The sequence below is a fragment of the Malurus melanocephalus genome, unplaced genomic scaffold, assembly GCF_030028575.1.
Source record: "Malurus melanocephalus ecotype Western Australia unplaced genomic scaffold, MMel_1.1 scaffold_16, whole genome shotgun sequence".
Classification (NCBI taxonomy): Eukaryota; Metazoa; Chordata; class Aves; order Passeriformes; family Maluridae; genus Malurus; species Malurus melanocephalus.
Window position 1 is genome coordinate 3860598 of NW_026623248.1, and position 19722 is coordinate 3880319.

A 19722-nucleotide genomic window follows, 5' to 3' on the forward strand; every position below is an offset into this window, starting at 1 on the left:
TATGTGCCAAGCATTTTGTACACAGGCTAYATACCAGTTAGAGGATATGACACAGGGGGAGGGTCTGCAGAATACACAATCAACTCTCTGTTCCTGCCATTTTCTCCTGGCTCTTGCTGACAGGCACTGCCATGGTGGGAAATAATTAGCAAATATGTAAATAATAGGCACAGGTAAAAAGGATTTTACCCATTTTATTAGCATCAGTGGTGAGGGTTGTAGTAGACAATAATTTCAGTGCCATAAAAAAATTGCAGAATTACTTCTGGTTAACTTCATTCACTATAGAAACAATAGGCTTTATTGAATGGGCAGCATTTGAACAGAAATACTTGGCATTTTGTGCCAGCTGTTGAACTATCACACACTAGACTGTGACATTTCTCTGAGGATTTGCAGTGTGGAAGATTCACTTTTTATTATGTCTCTGAAACTGAAAACARTAACAGGCTCTTCACAAGACCATAGTACTTAAAAAATGAAAAAAACTTACTTCTTCCCATTCTGATGTGAAGGAAGGTGTTCTCTCTGAATTCCCTTTGGAGCACTGTGGCTTTGGTGTGGGCTCACTCCAATTGCTTCTTGCTTTTTTATCATTTGGTGGATGGGTGATAAGATTAGAATCAGATTTCGAAACATTTTTGCACAAATGCATTTCCAGCAAAGTCTTTGGTAAAGATCGAATTCTGCCCAGCGTGCAGGCTCGCTCCACAAAYCCCCCAGTGGTAATAACCCATTGTTCACTTATCCTTGGTGCGCCAACCAGGGTATGATTTTCTGCTGGTTTATTTTTAGTATGAAATATGGTTCTGTTTACAATTGGTGGCTTTTTTTTCTTAACAGGAGGATCAGAGCTGCTTTCTTTTCGTAGCTGTATCTGCTGCGCTGCGCTCTTGCTCAAAAAGCTTTTCTCCAGGGGCCCACTGCACGGGTTTGCTTTGCAGTACAGCTGGAGTGGATTTTCAGGTGGGTCACATGCAGGTGATGATCCATGAAGCAAACCTGCAAACTGCTCAGCGGGGTGTCCTTCAGGAAGCTCGCTTTCTGTGGATGTTTCACCCGGGCAAAGTTGCTCTGAAATGAGAGAGTACCTTGTAAACATAAAATGGGGATAAAAATACCTCAAACAACAGATCTTTACTTTCCTCAAAATTACTTTTTTATGCTGCTTGGTTCTTTCCTATGCAAAGAAACAAAAGACAATTATACCTCCCTGAACTGAATTATTATTCTCTTAAATATAATAAAAATCTTAAATTTGACTATTTTATCCTGACTGGTTTAAGAACAGCCAACAATGCTCAGTGCTACATTTAAATTCCAGGAAAAAGAAATTTATAAAACAAAATAGGCCATTGCTATTCCATCAACTTGATAGTGTCTCTTTTAATTTGTTATTGAGTTGAAATGTGCACAAATTATACAGTTTAGTACGATGAATTAGATAGTTAGTTTGTAGGTGGTAAAATACATGGAGAACCAGTGTTGTCAGGAGTATTCTTAGTAATTTTTCTTTTTATAGTCATTATAATAATACTGAATTTACACTGTGATGCCTTTTTACTGACAGTCTCTAAGGAATGGATCTGAGTGTTTTCATTTCTGGGATTTTTTGAGAATAGTARTAATAATCATTGGGAAAAAAAGAATACAAAATCAAGTCTTTTCAAGCAAAGTCTATATGTAATTTAGCACATAGATACATAAAAAGGAACAACAGAGAAATGCACTTTTTGGCACAGTTCAGAGTGGATTATTAAATTTTTATAGCTCTTTTTTTAATGCTTGTCGCTGTAAGGACTAGGAGGGGTAACAAAAAAAAGAGACCTGCACTGACTGAAAGTGTTGGGGTGGTTAATATCACTCTATCAATGTGGATTAAGTTACATGTTCCAGTCAGAATAATTGTGTTCCTACTAATGGTCACCGCTCTATAACTACTTCATCAAAGGTAAATACATTAATCTCATTCTTCAYAGAAGTTGTATGTTCTAGATAGACTGTAGTTGTCTGACTGGTTCTGACTGTGTGCACAGCAGAAGCCACCAGAAGGAATTGAGCATAGCATCATGCCATAATTTGCAAAGATATTGAGCAGTTTTCTCCAATTAGCTAAAATATCTGCTGGCAAAAAAAAACCCCAATCAAATCTCAAAATATCCTTTCTAAAAGAAAGCAGTGCTTGACTTTATGAATGACAGAAGAAAGATTTTGGTGTGTACTTCAAAACTTTATCAACTCTTAAGAGTCAGCAGTTGAAAAACATAAAATTAAATGGTGTTCTTATTTGCTAAAATATTGAAAATATTTATGATATATATTATAYATATGATAAAATTCTAAGAAGCTAAGGAAATATACTTTTCTTCTTTAAGAAACAACTGGAATACATACTTCATACATTTTGCAATGAAAAAGATATGAGGTGTTATGGATAAAGGTTAAATGTAGGACGTGACAGAGCTTAAGGGATCAATAAACCTAGAAAAACTTGGTTTAGGGGGAAAATGCAGGGGAAATGGAGGATGTGGGACATTCTCACTTTCTTTGATTTCTGAAATTTGCTGAATTATAGGTATGTCTGCAATTTTGAAGGTGAATTTAAAATAAGGAATAAATTATGCAAATAATTATTTGGTGCTTTTCCTTTACATGAAAAACTCAGCAGCTACGATTCCACTTCAGAGTAAGACATCTCATTTTTCTACATGGGTAAGAACTATGTAAATTCCAGCCACAGTCAGAGATCAGACTGATAAAATCAGTGGAACCTACCACTCCCTGTACTCTGTTAACTGGGCTGACTACACTGTTTGTGGTCAAATACCTACATTTAGATATTTCAAATACCTACATTTAGATATGTCAATCATGAACTGAATCCAGGTATCATAGCTGTGTATTGAACTCATTGAAGAGATAAATATTTTTTGCCAGGACAAAGCAAATCAGGAGGAATAAATCAGAAAAAAAAGGAAAGCTTACAGACAACATGCAGGAATTTCATTATCTTTGCTACATCTGTGTTACTAGATAGTACTGACCAACAACTGGATCTAAAGGAATTACTAGGCTCATGTCTTGTAAGTTAAACTCTCCTCCTTCTCAAGACAGAGCCGGCCCATCCAAATAACTATTGGAAATGGTCTCTGGTCTCAGCTAAAACTCACACTATGCCTGGGTACTGCCTAGGTGGGTCTATCCAGTATTGGCCAAAGACGGTCAAAACCCAAACAGTTTATCAGAACAGACCACCMAGCACCAATGGCATCCCATGCCCTAATTTTGTGCAATTTACTGCTGTTAATAAAGTAGGTGGTCAGTAAATGTATTTAGTGACCTCTAGAAAGTGCATGTGTGTGTCTCTTACTTTCTAGCAGTGTTACAGTGACTGCACATCAAAACATTAATTCTGGTTGTTTTGTTAGTCGAAGTGGCAATAGTTTACCATGTATTCAAAAAATCCAAATGTATTGTATGAGCCTTTTTCAGATTGATCTTTCACAACAGTTACTACACKATGTACATATAAGTACATATATTCTACTTTAGRTAWAACCYTCATCTTTAAAATACACACAYAGATACTTTAAAGAARTCAGGAAAGAGTAAAAWAAAGGTTATTTGTTGCACCCATTARTCTTTTTATGTGTTAGTAAGCACTYTATTTCACTTTTTATAAGATCATTACTAGCTTTAAAAAATCTCCTGTTATTTCATKTAGTGTTCAGAATGAATTTCACTTAATGAAGAACCTCCTCAACATTTTCATAGCATCATAGAACTCTGTAGGTTGGAAAAGACCTCTAAGATTATGAAGTCCAACTGTTAAACCAGCACTGCCAAGTCCACCACCAATCCATGTCCTTGAGTACCATGTTACCACATATTTTAAATATTTCCAGATATTTATACTCTTTGCTCAAAGGGAGTGATCCTATTATCTATTTAGTGCACAGTATTTAAATTCTTCTTTGAACATCAAGTTATTCAACAGCTTCCACATTTTTATGATGCCCATTATCTAAGGGATTCACAAATATGAACTCATGTATCCTTTKAAGGTGAGACTGTAATGTGATATTATACTAATTTGATAAATGGGAGATRAGACACAAGGATATAATGCTGAAAATGTACAAATGGGCATCTGATTTGAAATTCCTCAAGATTTTCTTTTTCAGAGTGTATAACCCCTTGTAATGCACAGTATTTTCAAAGCAAGGTTGCTACTCACTTCATAATGTGCCAAATTCATCACTCAAAAACCAAAGAACACTGTTAATGGTTATTTGGATAAACTCTGGTCTGTCATGACCAGAGTAACAAAAGCCCTGGGAGAGATAATGTATTGTCTGYATTGCTTTCAGCTTCCTCAGCTGTCAGTTCTCCTCTTTAATACCTTTTGCTTTCAATAAGAGCTTTGTTAATCATGTGATGAAWTAAGCAAAGATCTCATAGCTTCACYCCACAATTTTGAGCAATGCAAACCACATCTATATGAGGCAATAAAAATACTGGGGTTGTGAGGAAAAAAAAATCCAAATGGTCATGATGAAGGTTAAGAAGCAAACAGCATCACATGCTGCACTTCAGCCCTAAAACAGGTTCTCCAGAGTGGTGGCATGTCCACCCTTGGAAGGTTTCAGAACCTGGTTAGGAAAAGACAGGTCTGACCTCATTATGACAGTCCTGCTCCAAACAGGAGGATGGACTACAAATCCTCCAGACATCCCTTCCAACAACACTTTAATGAACCAATTATAATTCTGAATCTTTTGACTTTTGAACTGATAACTGGTAAGGCTAATGCTCTTTGAATACAGATAATTTCAGTWTCCTAATGCACTAATGCAGTGAATGCTTAACACTTTTATGTTCACCGAATAAGTGAACATAAAACTATACCACTTCTCTAAATAGTATAGTAGCCTACCACTCGCTACCATGTTCTAAAAAAAAACTGTAGAAGGAAAAAAATAAACTCTGCAACAGATACYTATAAAATAATTTGCCAGAACATGTTTTTCTTTCTTATGACAAGTCAGTACTTGTTGACCTAAGACCTGAAACATGAGATGTTAAATAACCTCTTCAAACTGCACCATTATCTAAAAATGCAGCTTCATTGTTCRTGCGAGTATCCAAGATGTCAGTCTCAAGAACTAAAAGCAAGAAAAATTTTACACAGGATAACATAATATTACTACTATTTTCTTGCTAAAATAGGCAACTTTGAAAAAAAAAATTAAAATCATAGGTTTTACTAATTACCCATCTCTGAGACAGGTGTATTTTAATTATCGCATATTTCTGTCACAAATTTCAAGAAAAGCTATACTGAAATCAATATTTCTCCTGAGGCTTAGCAGGAATGCACAAAATGTGATATCTACTATATTATTTTCTCTCTGTTTTTAGACATATAAAAATAATTAGTGTTTTGAATATTGCTGTGCATTGAAAAAACCCATTATATTGAACCATTTCTTAATTCTTATTTTTATTTCTTATTAATATTCTTTTTATTTCAACCAATTTAACTGGCACTAAGAAGTGATATAAACAATAACATCACATAGGTCTACACTCAATGAACAGTCATTTAATAATGCCTGGGTTTTTTATCTCACAGTCATTTGAGTAAACTTTCTGAGAAGGGACTTGAAGAAAGAGAATGAGGATACCAGGGACAGTGAACAGGTGAAGTTCAAGCTCTTGGACTGAATCCCAGTGGAGAGAAGGTTTCAGTTTATAATTTYTCWTTTCTTTTTGCAAGTWCATTTTTCTTATTTTAAAAAAAGCCAACAGAAAGAGACCTTGCTTGCTTACCAGATACTGCTTTTCTTACCACTTTATCTTTTTACTTGTAAATAGTATCATAAATACCAAAACATAAACAGATGTCATTTCTACAGAACTTTAGTGTTATTACAAGTGCATGTACAGCTTATCCATCTGAGCGGATTACTTCTGAAAATCACTGTGATAGTGCCATATCTGTGTTACAAGGAAATATTTACATTTGTAACTACAAATAAATTCAGTTGTGCCATAATCTCAAAGCCACAGATACATATTGCTATTATCACCAGTTTATATACAACCAAACTGGTATTTAGGCAGCAGATTGCAATTCAATCAGCTATTTATTTTCACACTGATGCACCCCAGCACAGTTGCTTGTGGTACATGTATAGAACKCCAAGGAAAGCCATTTCTCACTTTCAGTATCTGAGGGTTATAATTTACAGATGCTTCATCAAACTCAGATAKTTTTTCCYGATTTTGATTCCAAGACTGCAGAGCACATTAAGAAAATCAGAAGCATGCTGAATACTGTGAATTTTGCATTCATGTAAAATTGGAAATTGTCTTATTCRCATTTGTATCTCAAGAGATTCCATCTTCCATACTAAAGTACATTCAGGAGAATAACAGTTGTTAATAACACTAATGAAAAGAGCTGTAATAGATAAATTATAATGACAGAGTTAGATCTTTAACAGACATTGCTGTTGCCATGGCACAGATTTGTAATGTAAAATAAAAATTCACTAGAAAATTGTTCTATAGCTATGGTAACAACTGTATTGTGACACGATTAATCTATTCAAGTTCTGTTTTCATTTGATCCAGAAAGATACTTTTAGCATCCCACTCTGCACATGTGTAATATCTGCCCAAAAACATATTCTCAACTCCCTTTTTCCCCATTCAGTTGATTGCTAAAACCAACAGTCAGAACTGAGTAATATTTGGAAACTACCCTCTTATAGAAGGATGGGTAAGCATATTTGCATAGTTAAGATTGCTTTGGAGACACTAGAATACCCTCAGTAGTGAGGCTATCACTTTTATTGCCAAAGTGATGTAAAATGGGATGATAATCAAGAAAAGGTGTAAGACAGAAAGTATGCAGTATTTAAAAATGGAAGTAGCAATATTGAGGAAGGCATTATTTCAGACAGCAAACAGTGCTCTGACCAAGTTTGGCTGCAGATTTCTTAGATGGGGCAGAGCAACATTTATTCCCACAAGTAAATGTTATAGCAAGGCACTATGGAGCTGGGAGATAGAGCAACAAGATTTCTGAGCAAGTAATGAAGGATGGGGTGGGTTTCTACTGTCACCAGCAACAACACAGAAGAGGAGCAACAGTGTCCACCCAGATTGCAGTTTCTTCTGCTGCTTATTCCTAATTCTGGAGAAACCACCAGAAGGTGGTTGCAAAGGCTGATGTCGATGGTCTCCAGGCTCTGTGCCCAGATTCCAACACTGCCAGCTTCTCCAAACCATTCCCTTAGAAATCACAGTGAGCATCTCTGTGGGTTGGGGGTTTGCTCTTACAAGCTTCAAAACTGCCAATTGCACATCAGTCTGCACTTGACTCTGTACTGAGGGGTTTTACTGCCTCCTTATCTCTACCTTCATAGTTTCACCACCCTCATCTGTTTCACAATGACCCACGAGGAATGGAAAAGATGAGAAAGATTTTCTGGGAAAGATATCTCCATATGGAGTTTTCTGAACATTGCCTGTCAGCATCTAATGAAGAAAAAAAGCTTTCGGTGAGGAAAGATATTAGGCAGTAATTACTGCGAAGTCCAAACACATTATAATGCCTAAATATAGTCTTTGCCCAAATCTTCAGCAATAGCAGTGCAATCTGGTACAGAGAGAGTTAATTTTAGCTCTTATTGAGCTGTTTTGACTATTCTGTCCATCTTCAGAATTTTTTTTTTTATACACGTGTAGTCTGTATTTGAGGAGGACACAAATGTAATTTTCACAATCACATAAAGGGTTAACCTTTTACTGCAAAATTCAACAGACAAAAATAAAGAGCTGCAGCTGCCACCTCCATAATGCCGTTTCCATGAGAATTTCTTTCTATGTGACTATATAAGGCAAGGTTCCTAGACATCTTAAAGACAGGCTCTCATGAACCATCACATTTTACAGCACAAAATTCTGCCTTATGCCTGCACATCAAAATACAGATTCTTCAGAAAAATAACATGCTAACATTTTACAGACTAAGTATATCAGACAGATAAAATAATGGTCAATATCCCTCAGGTGAAATACCGGACAAATTCAACACTCACATTCAAGCTAAAATTATGCTGGAATGTTTCAGCTCTGACATGCAGCAAAAGTATATTAAAAAAAAACCTTTCAGTGTTTCTTTGCAACTTTCTGCAAATCTTTCATAAGAAATTCAGAGAGATGAATGGAAATGATGTAAAATTTAATTTTGCGGAAAGATCACATAATCACACTGAGAAATTCTGTGGTAATCTGTTTCTGCAGAAGAAAGCAGTTGAGTGGGTTGTGGCTGTGCTCAGAAAGTACATGTTAATTTGACAATATAGTACAGCACGGAAGAGTAATACAAGAGGGAAACCTGGTGACACTTAATAACTAAAATCAGTGGAAAGCAATATCARTGTAAGAGATGAGCTCTTGAAACCATCTCTTTTGTGAAGACTGGAAAAAGCCCCAGTTACATGCTCCACTCCTGATATTTCACACATCAAATGCAAAGAAGAATGAAAAATTCCTCCACCAAGTGGAAGCAAAACTCACTAATATTCAAGGCAAATGAAACTGTAAAAAAAAAAAACAAAAACAAAAAACAAAGATGATTCTTAGAATAATGTTTCTAAAAGGAGACATTGCACAACAATTTCACTTAAAAGAAATTATTTTCCCAAGTAACAACTCTGTTTCCCCTAGCATGAGACAAAACCAGAAAGAAAACTAAATATATTTTCTGTCAACTTCACTGACCATACATTTCTCTTTTCTAACCTTGGTAAAGAATATATTTGTGATCAGAGCAGTATTTTTAAGATACTTCAGTTTGTCTCATTCCTCATTCCACACATAAGATCATCTGTGCTCTGTTTCAACTTATGTATCAAATCCAGAAAGAATGGAACTGGTGTTTTCATAAGAAATAATGTAAAATAAACAGCCCCTACCCCAAGTGGCCTCTTTCAGCTTTTGCTAAATCTCATTAGGCTTTAGCAACAAAGCTGTAGGGAACCAAAGTGTACAAAAATTAAGAATGTCTAGAAAATATCTCTGGCCGTAAAATRACAGCCCAGTTCTAGATAAAGGTACATATACAATCATGCAAAATTACATCCAGATTTTCAACTCCATGTGGAACATWTACTGAAATTTTATATAATTGCTTACATGTGACTGTATTGCAAGWAATCTCTAAAAATCATAGTCTTTTAGCAAGCTTGCAGCTCACCRCATCTTTTTAGTTATAAATGCTAAATGGGGAAAGTGAGAGAATAAAAAATAAATTAACTGTATTTACTTTCTCCTGGTGATTTATTTGGGCGTTGCAAATGGGAGAGGATAACCATTTAAATTCTTTTGAAAAGTATTTACATAACATAAATGATCTTAAAAAAACAACCCACACAATTATACGCAAAGTAATTTAGCTAAGAACAATAACTACCTAGGCATACTGACGATCTCTAAAAGTTGTTCACTTTCTGCAAGTAACTGTGTTTACTGCAGAAAGTAATATTACCCACAGATTTTATGAAAAGCAGGACAGCAATTCAGGTGGCTAAACACAAGCATATTTGGCCATTTTAGACAGTACTAAGTATCCAAAGTGACTGCAAGGGCTTGCAGGTCTGACACACAACTTGGAAACTCTTGTCTTTCTGGTAAAGCAGCAAGAGGTCAGAAACAGTATTTGCAGTATCCAATTGGTCTAGACATCTGTTTTGGCACTTGAATTGGCTCTTAGAGGTAAAATGTAAATTAACTATGGCTGCTGGGAGTCAGTGTGTAGCTTTATTAAGCTACTAGGAGGTAGAAAAGCACCTGCTGAATTTTAGATATAGTTAAAGGAAAAGACACATTAGACTAGAGCAAGTGAATGGCACTGGAAGACAATTACAAACTTTCTTGCCCYATCAGAAATGACACTTTACTCGGTTCTCTTACTAAATAAATACAATCAAATAAACAAAAATATTACTATGAAAAACTGTATGAATCATCAGCTAGTTGCAGGACAGAAGCCCCCATAGAGACAGAGAGGCAGTTTAAAGTAATTAAAACCTCTCTTACACAACTGGCTGGAAAGTCATACAACACAAGTACTACACATAGAAACCCTGAATTATTTATCTTCTGTTAGGATCATGTAAAAGTTAAGAGCACRGAGCTTCATCTACTGAATAGCTGCGGCCACAGAAAACATTACCAGTCATGCTGCTGCTCTTCAGACAGAAGGCATCACTTAGAGCTCCCAAACCAGAGCTAAGTGTAAGAATGGCCTCTGATCTGCTTATAGGGCTAATCAGCTGCCCCAGTTTGGGTAGACTAGTTGAGTTCACCTGGTTTATGTAGCCTGAAATGCATTAAAAGTTTGTCACAAAAACCCTTTTGCTGAAGCCAGATCTGGGGATAGTCTATGAAAGGARCACAAGGACTGAGGTGCTGGTCATACCTTCAGCTACTTTCAGAATTGTGCCATTCATGGAAGGATGACACTTCTCTGCAATGTAAGGGTCAGCTGTTCCCTCACACAGCAGGTAGATACCAAATAGCCCTGCTTTTCAAATACCTTACACCTAAGGTATAACATTTACTTATAACATATACACCTAAGAATAACATTTTCTTAACTAGGGGTAATAAAGTGCATGAGAATAATAAATATTAACATGGTCAAAGAAAGAGGACTAATTTATCAAGCCAAAAGCACTAAGATGGTACAGATTTGAAAAACATCCTTCAGACCAGCAGAAATATAGAAATAAATTTGTTTAAGAGCTTAGGAACTGTAAATCAGAAAACAGAAACTGTGTCTAAGGGATCAGAAAATAGAATATTTGTGGTAATAATACCATTCTTGTCCCATAATTGATAGACCAGATTCTGTTCAGGTGATCAGAACACCAGGAATAATAAATTGTATAAAACTATTCCTTACCAAAAAAATTCATCCAGTTGTTGACGCATCTCCAAAAAGTAGAAGAAACTTCCTTACTATGTRATTAAATACTTTGGATTTAGAAAACAGCTTTTTTTACTTCTTATTTATCATGCTTCAAGATGGATGCTAGTAAGCTCATTAGGACCTTAAAGCAGGTACATCTGAAGGAAGGCAGGCCTAGAATATTATTATTGCTTCATTCTGTATTAATTTATTTACATCATGAGGAAGACTGATGAAGAAACATCAATAATTATGTTCACCTGTGAACTAAGCACTCAAGCCAGGCAGATCTGACCTTCCTATCATTTATGCATTTCTGCTATTTAAGCAAGTTCTTACATTTCACCTGAGGAATAGATGAGAACAGATCACTGAGATCTTGTTTTACAGGTATGTAGATGGGCAGAATCTCCATCAACAGTCAAGTTCCTTGCAAATGCAAGGTGAAGAGATACAGCAAATTGTCTAACTTACCGAACACACCCAAGAGAACTGAGTATGCAGAGGTAGTTCATTAAGTCAATCATAATTAACAAATAATTGCAGAAACAATGTAAYGATTGTTTTAATTAGCATATTCTCAATTTGGAATAAATTGGAAATCAAATGTTCATGGTCTCCTGAGAAATTTAAACAAGTCGCTTTTGCACTCTTACTAAAAGCAAACAAGCATCACTAGCAGCTCAACGTATCAGATAGCACCATTGGAGATATAACAGAATTTTCTTTTTTTTAAAAAACTACTTTTTTATCTTGCTTTTATTGTTAAAATAATGAGAAATTACCATGAAAATATTTTAATCACTTTTTTGATTAAAAGTGGGCAAACTCCATTTTTTGTAAAAAAAGGAAAGAGAGAGAAGAAGGGAAGACAGAGTGAACAGGAGGAAAAAAGAAGCTATCYTGATGACCACAGATAGTAAACTCAGAAAACTTTAATGAGACTTTGAAGTTTTAATTGTTCCCAAAAATGACTTTTTCAATGTGCAGTGTAGTTTTGTGCCTTTCAGGCATGGTCTAGTAGAAAGGCCTTTCACCTGGTCTAGTAGAAGGTGTCCCCACACATGACACGGGTGTTCGAGTGGATGACCTTTAAAGGCACCTCCCAACCCAAACCATTCATTACATTTCAAAGTTCGGCATCAGACAAAAGTTCTTGGCTGATAAAAGTGGACCAGCACTTAAGGGAATACTGGCCTGCCTTATTCGGAAGCTGACAGGTGTGGTACAATGTCTTTTAAAAAACACACAGCACTTGGTAACACAAAATCATGAATCTGGGGACAGAAAGTGCCATTTCCATCTGCCCTGTGCATAAGAGCATAGGATAACGAGGTTCATCTCTGAATACATCTGACACTAAGACACTAAATATGGAAATCAATTTTCAGTTTTAATCATGGGATGGTTCTTTCCAACACAAATTAGTGTTCGTTGAAGTATTTTTAAAAGGCAAATCTCCTCTGAACTCACATTATTTCTATTTCACACTACATTCATATATGGAATATTCAAAAAAGCCACTTGAAGATGGGTTAAAAAAAAAAAAACAAAAGAGTTACAATGCCAGAGAAATAAAAAAGTATTCTAGATGAGTAAGCAAGAAAATGGGAGTGGGAAAACACAGAAGCRGAAGTCAAGGGGCAATATGAATTATATATATAATATAGTTCTATATGGTTAGATATAAACATAATTAGTTCCAGGGAACTATTATTGGAAGTGCACTATTTGGCAAATGCTTACAGTGTTCTTGCTACATCTGCCTCTCCTGTCAAGAAGCTTCTTTGATCAAAATACTGAAATTAGACACCTCTGTCTTTCATTTCTGCTGTGTGTGTTCCTCACCTGTATTATCACTGCCACAAAAAATCTAAGTTTTTTTAGGTATGAGCTGAGGTTTTCAAATATTTGTGGAGTGGACACTGCTGAGATTGCTGTTTCTCTATAGATGAAGTGAATCACAGGGAGTTTTTATTTTCACTGTGCATCTTGCCTGAAGTCAATCATGTTTAGATGCCAGTTTTCTTATACAAATAACAATAACATTATTTTCATTATTATATTTTATTTTCCTGCTTTAATTAAACCTATAGATTTCTCACTGACAATTTCTGGACTAAGTCATACTAATGGTCTCAGTATCACAATCATGACAATCATGTGAAAACTTATGACAGAATCAAGAACAAATTTACAGTAGCTAAAGCAACTTTGAAAAACTATATGTTTACTTAATTAAAAGGAATASATAACCCAAATTCCTTATAGTTATTCACTGTAGATGGGAGGGTTTGCGAACTYAATTTTGACCGATGTCTATTTTTTTTTTAATTAAAGCTTCCTCAAATGTGTAGCTGTGCCAACAGTGAGTTTTCTCAGCCTATTCCATATTCACTCAGCAATCTTTTCAGCTATGCTACGTGGGAAGCTCAGCCATGCTGTTCTGAGTTGTAAACCAGGTTGTAAAATCAAGGTTATTGCTAAGCAAAGACAAACTTCAGTAATGAAAGCAGAAATTTTTCAGTCATCAAAGACACCTTCTCAGCTCTTATAGACGTATTTCTTTGGTGTGCAGTCTTACATATGGCCTGTGTTTGATTCCTGAAGAAAGATCAGCATATTCATGAGCCTCAGACAAAAATCTGGTGGCCAAAGTGTTTTCCTGCTCCTTCAGTCACCGTGAGTCTCCAGAACCATTTGAAAACAAAGAAGCAACATCCCAAACCCAATGAAAGAGTACAAAGCTCAAAGCTGCAAGCCAAGCTTCTGGCAAGCTGGAAGCAGATACCAAGATCATAGCTGATTCCTGGACTAACACAAGGAGAAGTCATCACTTTGGAAGAATTCTAACAATATCTGAATTACTAAATGCAAAGTTCAATGAAACAACTGAAAAGAAGACAGAAGGGATCACAGAGAAGGAACAGAATACCGTATTTTTAGCCTGTTCAATGAACCCCTGCCTTTCTTGTGAAGAGTTGGCCTATACTGGAAAAAAACAAAACAAAAATCAAAAATCCCAAACCCACATGCCCATGATTACATAGACTTATATTTGCCATCACAAACTATGTAAATTGGAAGCTACCAATACACACAAAAAGAATCTACTTTTCCTTCTGCTACTTTTACAGAGACAACCTCAACCTAAACACATTACGTTTCTTCCTAAACCCTCATGTGATAAAAAACATTTTCATGGAGATTGTACACCTAAGAAACAGATTGGGATGGAGGGAAAAAGGAAAATAGTGTAAGCAGGTAAACAAGTCACTGGGTTCTATAACTTTGAAGAATATTACAGARTCTTAGCATGAATTTCAGCTTTTTTACATCTTTCAGCCTTTTGACAAAGAGATTATTTGATGAGCTATGAAACTATGTACTCTATTGACCGCATTCTTCAGAAAATGGGAACACTGTTAATATTCAGAATCAAGGTTTGTGATGGAGCACAAGAAARTTTAGGAACTGTTATGCCTCAGATTGTTACTTCCTCTACAACTTCAAAGCCAGTCAATACAATCAGGCTCCCACATACTCTTAAATTAAATGGGTGAATGAGACAGATYTCTTTTTCAATTCCATGTATAGACACTACATGGATTCGAAAGCATTAGCCACAACTGAGTACTAGATGTAGCTCTCATCCCTTACACACCCCCAACACCACTAAACCTCACTGTCATAAGGACAGCTCACAGAGCCTTTACTGGGGCACTCACAACAGCATCGGGAGCACTCAACTGACAGCTGTGATCTTAGAGACACCAGGAAGAATTCTTGAGATGTAATACATCATCTCTCACATCTCACTCCAGTGACACATCTGGGAGTATCATCAGCCACATCTCTATATCTCTAGTGGCCTCCAAGCATTTGCTTCTCATAATTCTGAAATAGCTTTTTACAAAACRAATTCCCTTCCCACAATTTAGGTGGGAATACTGCAGATCAGTTAGTAAGTATATGGTTAATTTTTTTCTTTTCATAAATCTGCCATTGTGACAAATTTCTACTCTTCTAATTAAAAAGTAGTTTTCAAGGTAACAACTGTTTTTCTTGAGAATGTGGGAATGCAATTGTGCTTTTTTGGAAGATATCTTTGCACATGTGACACAGATTAGCTGAATAATAATAATRATTCAACTACATTCACCAACATGAAGCCATTTTGTGTTGACAGTTTTTTTCACAGTAGAACATTCAAAACCTACTAAATCAAAATCAGAATAAGCATTTCACATATTTAGAAAGGAACTTGGTTTTTATACAAGCCACTGGAGAGGAACTGATTTTCTTGAATGAGATCAATTATTTATCAGGATTTTACAGACTGTCAAGAATCACATAAATCAAGAGATTAAGATATTTTTCATTTATTTCTGATGTAAACATTTTTGAAGTATGAAGGAAGAAAAATTGAACCTAATTTAAACTTCTAGTCTTAGTATCAAACTAAGGCTGAGTCATAAAACCACTTTGAAGACAGCTGTAATGATATAAAATTTACGGTGCACCTGTTGTTCACTGAGAGTATTAAGTGAAGTAATTGCCCCTTCCAAACATAAACTGTGGCATCCAGTGTAAAACCTGAACTACCTGACGTGGTGGTTTCCCTTCTACTAAGGGGACATAAGGATCTACACAACTCCTTCTAAATACAGAAGAGGATACAAAGACTTTGTTTATGTAACACAGAAAATGTTTTCATTATCTAGTTTAATGGCAAATTTGCATCTGGCCTGAAAGATGATCTAGATGCTAGAAAAAGGTTTAAGAAGTTAAAATGAATTTGAAGAAAGTGAGAGTATGCATTGAACTTCAGTTAAACACCACTCTGCTCTAAGTATTAATGCCAGTGTACACTAGAAATAAACTCTGCAGACATGAACACTTCAGAATTGTCTTGTTTAATGACTGGATATTTGCATGCCTACAGAAAATCCACAAAAGTCACTTAYTGTAACTTAAAATGTATACCTTTGCTTGCATCAAGTTCTGTCATCAATACTTATATTGCAGCTGAATCACAACAAGTGGGCAAAGAGGTGACAGGAAAGGTCAGCAGAAGGGAACAAAACTGAAACTCCTTAAAAGGCCATGAGATGTAACCACACTGCACTCACAGTAATAGCTACAGTACAGAGCAAGAAAACTTTTAAAAAACCTTCCTTAGGTACAGAAACCTTGCAATATGATTATGGTGCATTGAAYAGACTATGAAAGTTGCTCCAACCCTGAGCCAATTCACAAATGTTTTGCTCCATTTTAATACGAGTTCTCAAGCTAGAGGTAGTTTAAAGACAGCACAATTATGTCTTGCAGAAATATTCTCAGCAATTGAAGGAAAATACCAGGACTGCCAAGATAGACTAAGGCTTTGTCTCTATTTTCCTATTGTGCAAAGATATCTTTAAAAATACCAACCTTTATAATTTTAATTGTCTACAARAACAGTGTTACAAATCATTAAAAGCAACTATTTTTCTTAATGGAAGATTGTCTAAAGYAGAATAGAATAGAGAGGRAAACACTGTAGTCCAAAGTAAATACTGCTCTATTGTRACTCAGGAGTTACTCCTAGCATTTTCAGTCGTTTACCACGTGAATTTCAAAAATCAGTTTAACATTAGTTTRCCTGAATTTCCTCAGCTGCAATAACACCAATCCTTCTAAAAGGCTTTAAGACCTGCTAAGGAAATCAGCACCATAGGAAAGCTAAGTATGGTTGCCATAYTTTAAGATGTTTGTCAGACTTCACCATAAACCCTGAATTTTTCAGAAGTCCTTTAAAAATGTTTACACTGCGGTTTTATACTTTTCTAATGGAGAGGTAGGAATCTTTTTTTTTAACATGAAAAAACTGAACGTATGAGAAAACAAATTTAACTACAGAATATACAAATTGTCATTATATAGTAAATTGAAAAATTAGAGAATGTTTTATAAAACCCTCTGGTTATAATAATGATGTGTTACTGCTAGGCACATGCACTTTGAAAGAAAATGTGAAGTTTAATGGTTATGGTTTAACTCTAACAGAACGAATTCAAAGTATTTAAAAGATTTGAATGATTAAATATTATTTTGCAAAATATGATTTTTCACACAGTATGATATAATGAATTTAAATCAGAGGCAGATGGTACTCAGTATTCTCACTGAGAAGACTGGTATATGAGACAATTTCGTATTTTGTTCTGTTTTAGACAAATAGAGTCTCCGGGGTTTTTGAAAGTCACTTTATATTGGAAAGGGAACTAGAAATATGGTGTTCACTTAAAACACTTATTTACTGTGCTACTGGACACAGAAAAGTATGGAGAAAAACTGCATCCGACATCTGCAGTGTTGTCATGAATGCCAGGTTCAATTAAATGCCGTGCCTTTTTGTGATCCTTCCCACAGCAGCCCATCTAGCTTTTAGACTTCTATTCATTACTATGTATTTTTGATAATAAAAACTGTATTCATGTTCTTTAATGCAGGCAAGCAAATCCTCCTGAAAAGCCGCAAATTATCTCTGCAAATATAACATTTCAGAAGCCGTGGCTAGCTCACTATGACAGAAATGGCCACTGACCAGAATTTTCTAAAAACCAAAGGAATATTTTTTGAGAAGAGACATTTACAAGAAACTATTTAGGTAAATAGGCAGTCATTGAGCTTACTGCCTGGAGTCTGATACGATTTAAGGTCATCTGAGTAACCTAAAGAACTTAATTCCATATGAAAAGTAAYATCCCTTAGATTTTATATCCGCTTCTGTTGTGAGAGTGAAGCTTTGAAAATATGAGAGTTGAGACTCCATCCAGCTGTGAAACTTCCATTTAAAACACTGTTCTTCCCATTACAGAGCTCTGGCTTCCATAACAGGGTATCAACCCAGTGCCATGCAGTCTTTCCTCATTGCTCTAAGTTACAACCCCAAACCATATTGTCTGTCTGCTTCCTCCTCTCCTACACATTTCATCTTTCCGTAAACTGACTCAATCATTATGCTTTGTTACACTTACCTATTTTCCCCACCAAGGAAAACACTCCAATAAGTAACGCTGCACAGCTGTGGAACTCGCTTTCTCTAACTCTGAATATAATGTAACGCAAAAATAGAAGCCCAGGTGCAAGATACAGCCTTCTATGCCAATATAATTTTTGTCTATTTAATGTGCTCTCTCAGGACTAACAGGTCCTCATGTAGGTCTACAGATTAATTATTTCTATTTCCTGAATTGCTGTGTTACCACGTTCACTGTACAATACAGAAATACTGTGAAATGGAGACAATACTGACTTCTATGAGATGGTATAAGAAATAACTAATACAAATGCATGTTTAAAACGTAGATATTGTTACAGTTTTACTAYGATCATTACTGCTAAAGATTATCAAATTATCTTACAAGATGTTTATTTCTGAATACCATCTATTTACCATTGGATTGAGGGGAGAAAAAGACGTATTACCAGAGAAGGATTTTTTTTTTTTTTATTTCCAAGTCTTTCTTTTCTGTATTTTCTAGACTTTTCTGTATTTTCTGTATATCTTCTTATTCCAATAGTGGCTAAAACTTCACAGAGAAGATGCTTGTGTTGTACCAAACCATGTCATTTGTATTCATTAGCATCCATTCACTTCAGTTCCAAGAGACGACTGAGACTCTCATGGAGGAATACCATCATTAATGTCTGCACACACCCAGGATGGGGTCACTGCATCCAGTCCCTCCTAAGAACAGGCACCAGTCTGAAGAGTTCAGAGACCATGCAAAGACATGCCATGAACTGCAGGTCCCCAAAACAATTTAAGACATAGAGCACTCAAAAACCCCCAGAGTCTGCACTGCAATAAGCTGGCAGGAAAATCAAGAACTCTGTAGATGTCCTTGGGTCTTTCATCCCCACGCAATTCTTTATGTGAAAATACCCAGAGGATCTTCTGCCATACCCAACATTCATGAAGCTGTTCCTCACTAATCCATATGGTGTGGACATCTGCTACTTTTCAACATAATATTCATTTCCAGAGAGTTACATTTCCCACAGATAGCATGAATGACTAAAAAATAATAATTTTGTGATAATTCTGCTTCTGAGAAAGCATGAAATGGTGAAAAACTGACATTATCTTTGGTATGTGCAGAGCCTACTGAAGTCAAGGAATAAATGACACTGCCTCAGCACATATTTAAGGACTATATTTCTTAACTGGCACATTTGTYCAATGAGGCTTTAGAAAGGTGAGGGTTGGTCTCTTCTTCCAGGAACCTAGACCAGACAAGAGGAAATGACCTCAAGCTGTGCCAGGCCAGATTAAACATCAGGAAGATTTTTTTCAATGAAAGGGTGAAAGCTCACCAGGGGAAAGGGAACAGGCTCACCAGGGAGGTGGTGGAGTCACCATGGCTGGAAGTGTTCAAGAAATGACTGGACATGGCAATCAGTACTATGGTTTATTMTGGTTTATTGGGCAGGGTGGTGTTTGATCAACGTGTGGCCTTGGTGATCTTGGAGGTCTTTTCCAAACCTAATTATTCTATGACTGTRAGGACACAAATGTCTTTTAAAAGCAAATCATGTAATGGAACTGTTCAGAAATATAATGCATGCTTGTACATGGTTTAAATGCAATGTATTAAGTATTAAAATACTGAAAATTAAATAAAGTAATAAATTTTGTTTGTTATTTACATTTGAGTATGGACCTTTCCTTTTCATGTGGTCCGCAA

General features: G+C 35.8%; 1 protein-coding gene across 4 annotated transcripts in view; it reads right to left on the minus strand.

Annotated features, from left to right (window-relative positions):
* Positions 1 to 19722, minus strand: part of ANKS1B (ankyrin repeat and sterile alpha motif domain containing 1B) — a 404590-nt gene that overhangs the window by 211391 nt on the left and 173477 nt on the right. For all 4 annotated transcript variants that reach the window (XM_057385963.1, XM_057385955.1, XM_057385930.1 and 1 more), the window contains one exon: positions 494 to 1074. In XM_057385963.1, coding sequence (XP_057241946.1) covers positions 494 to 1074 — 581 coding nt within the window. The remainder of the gene's footprint in view (positions 1 to 493; positions 1075 to 19722) is intronic.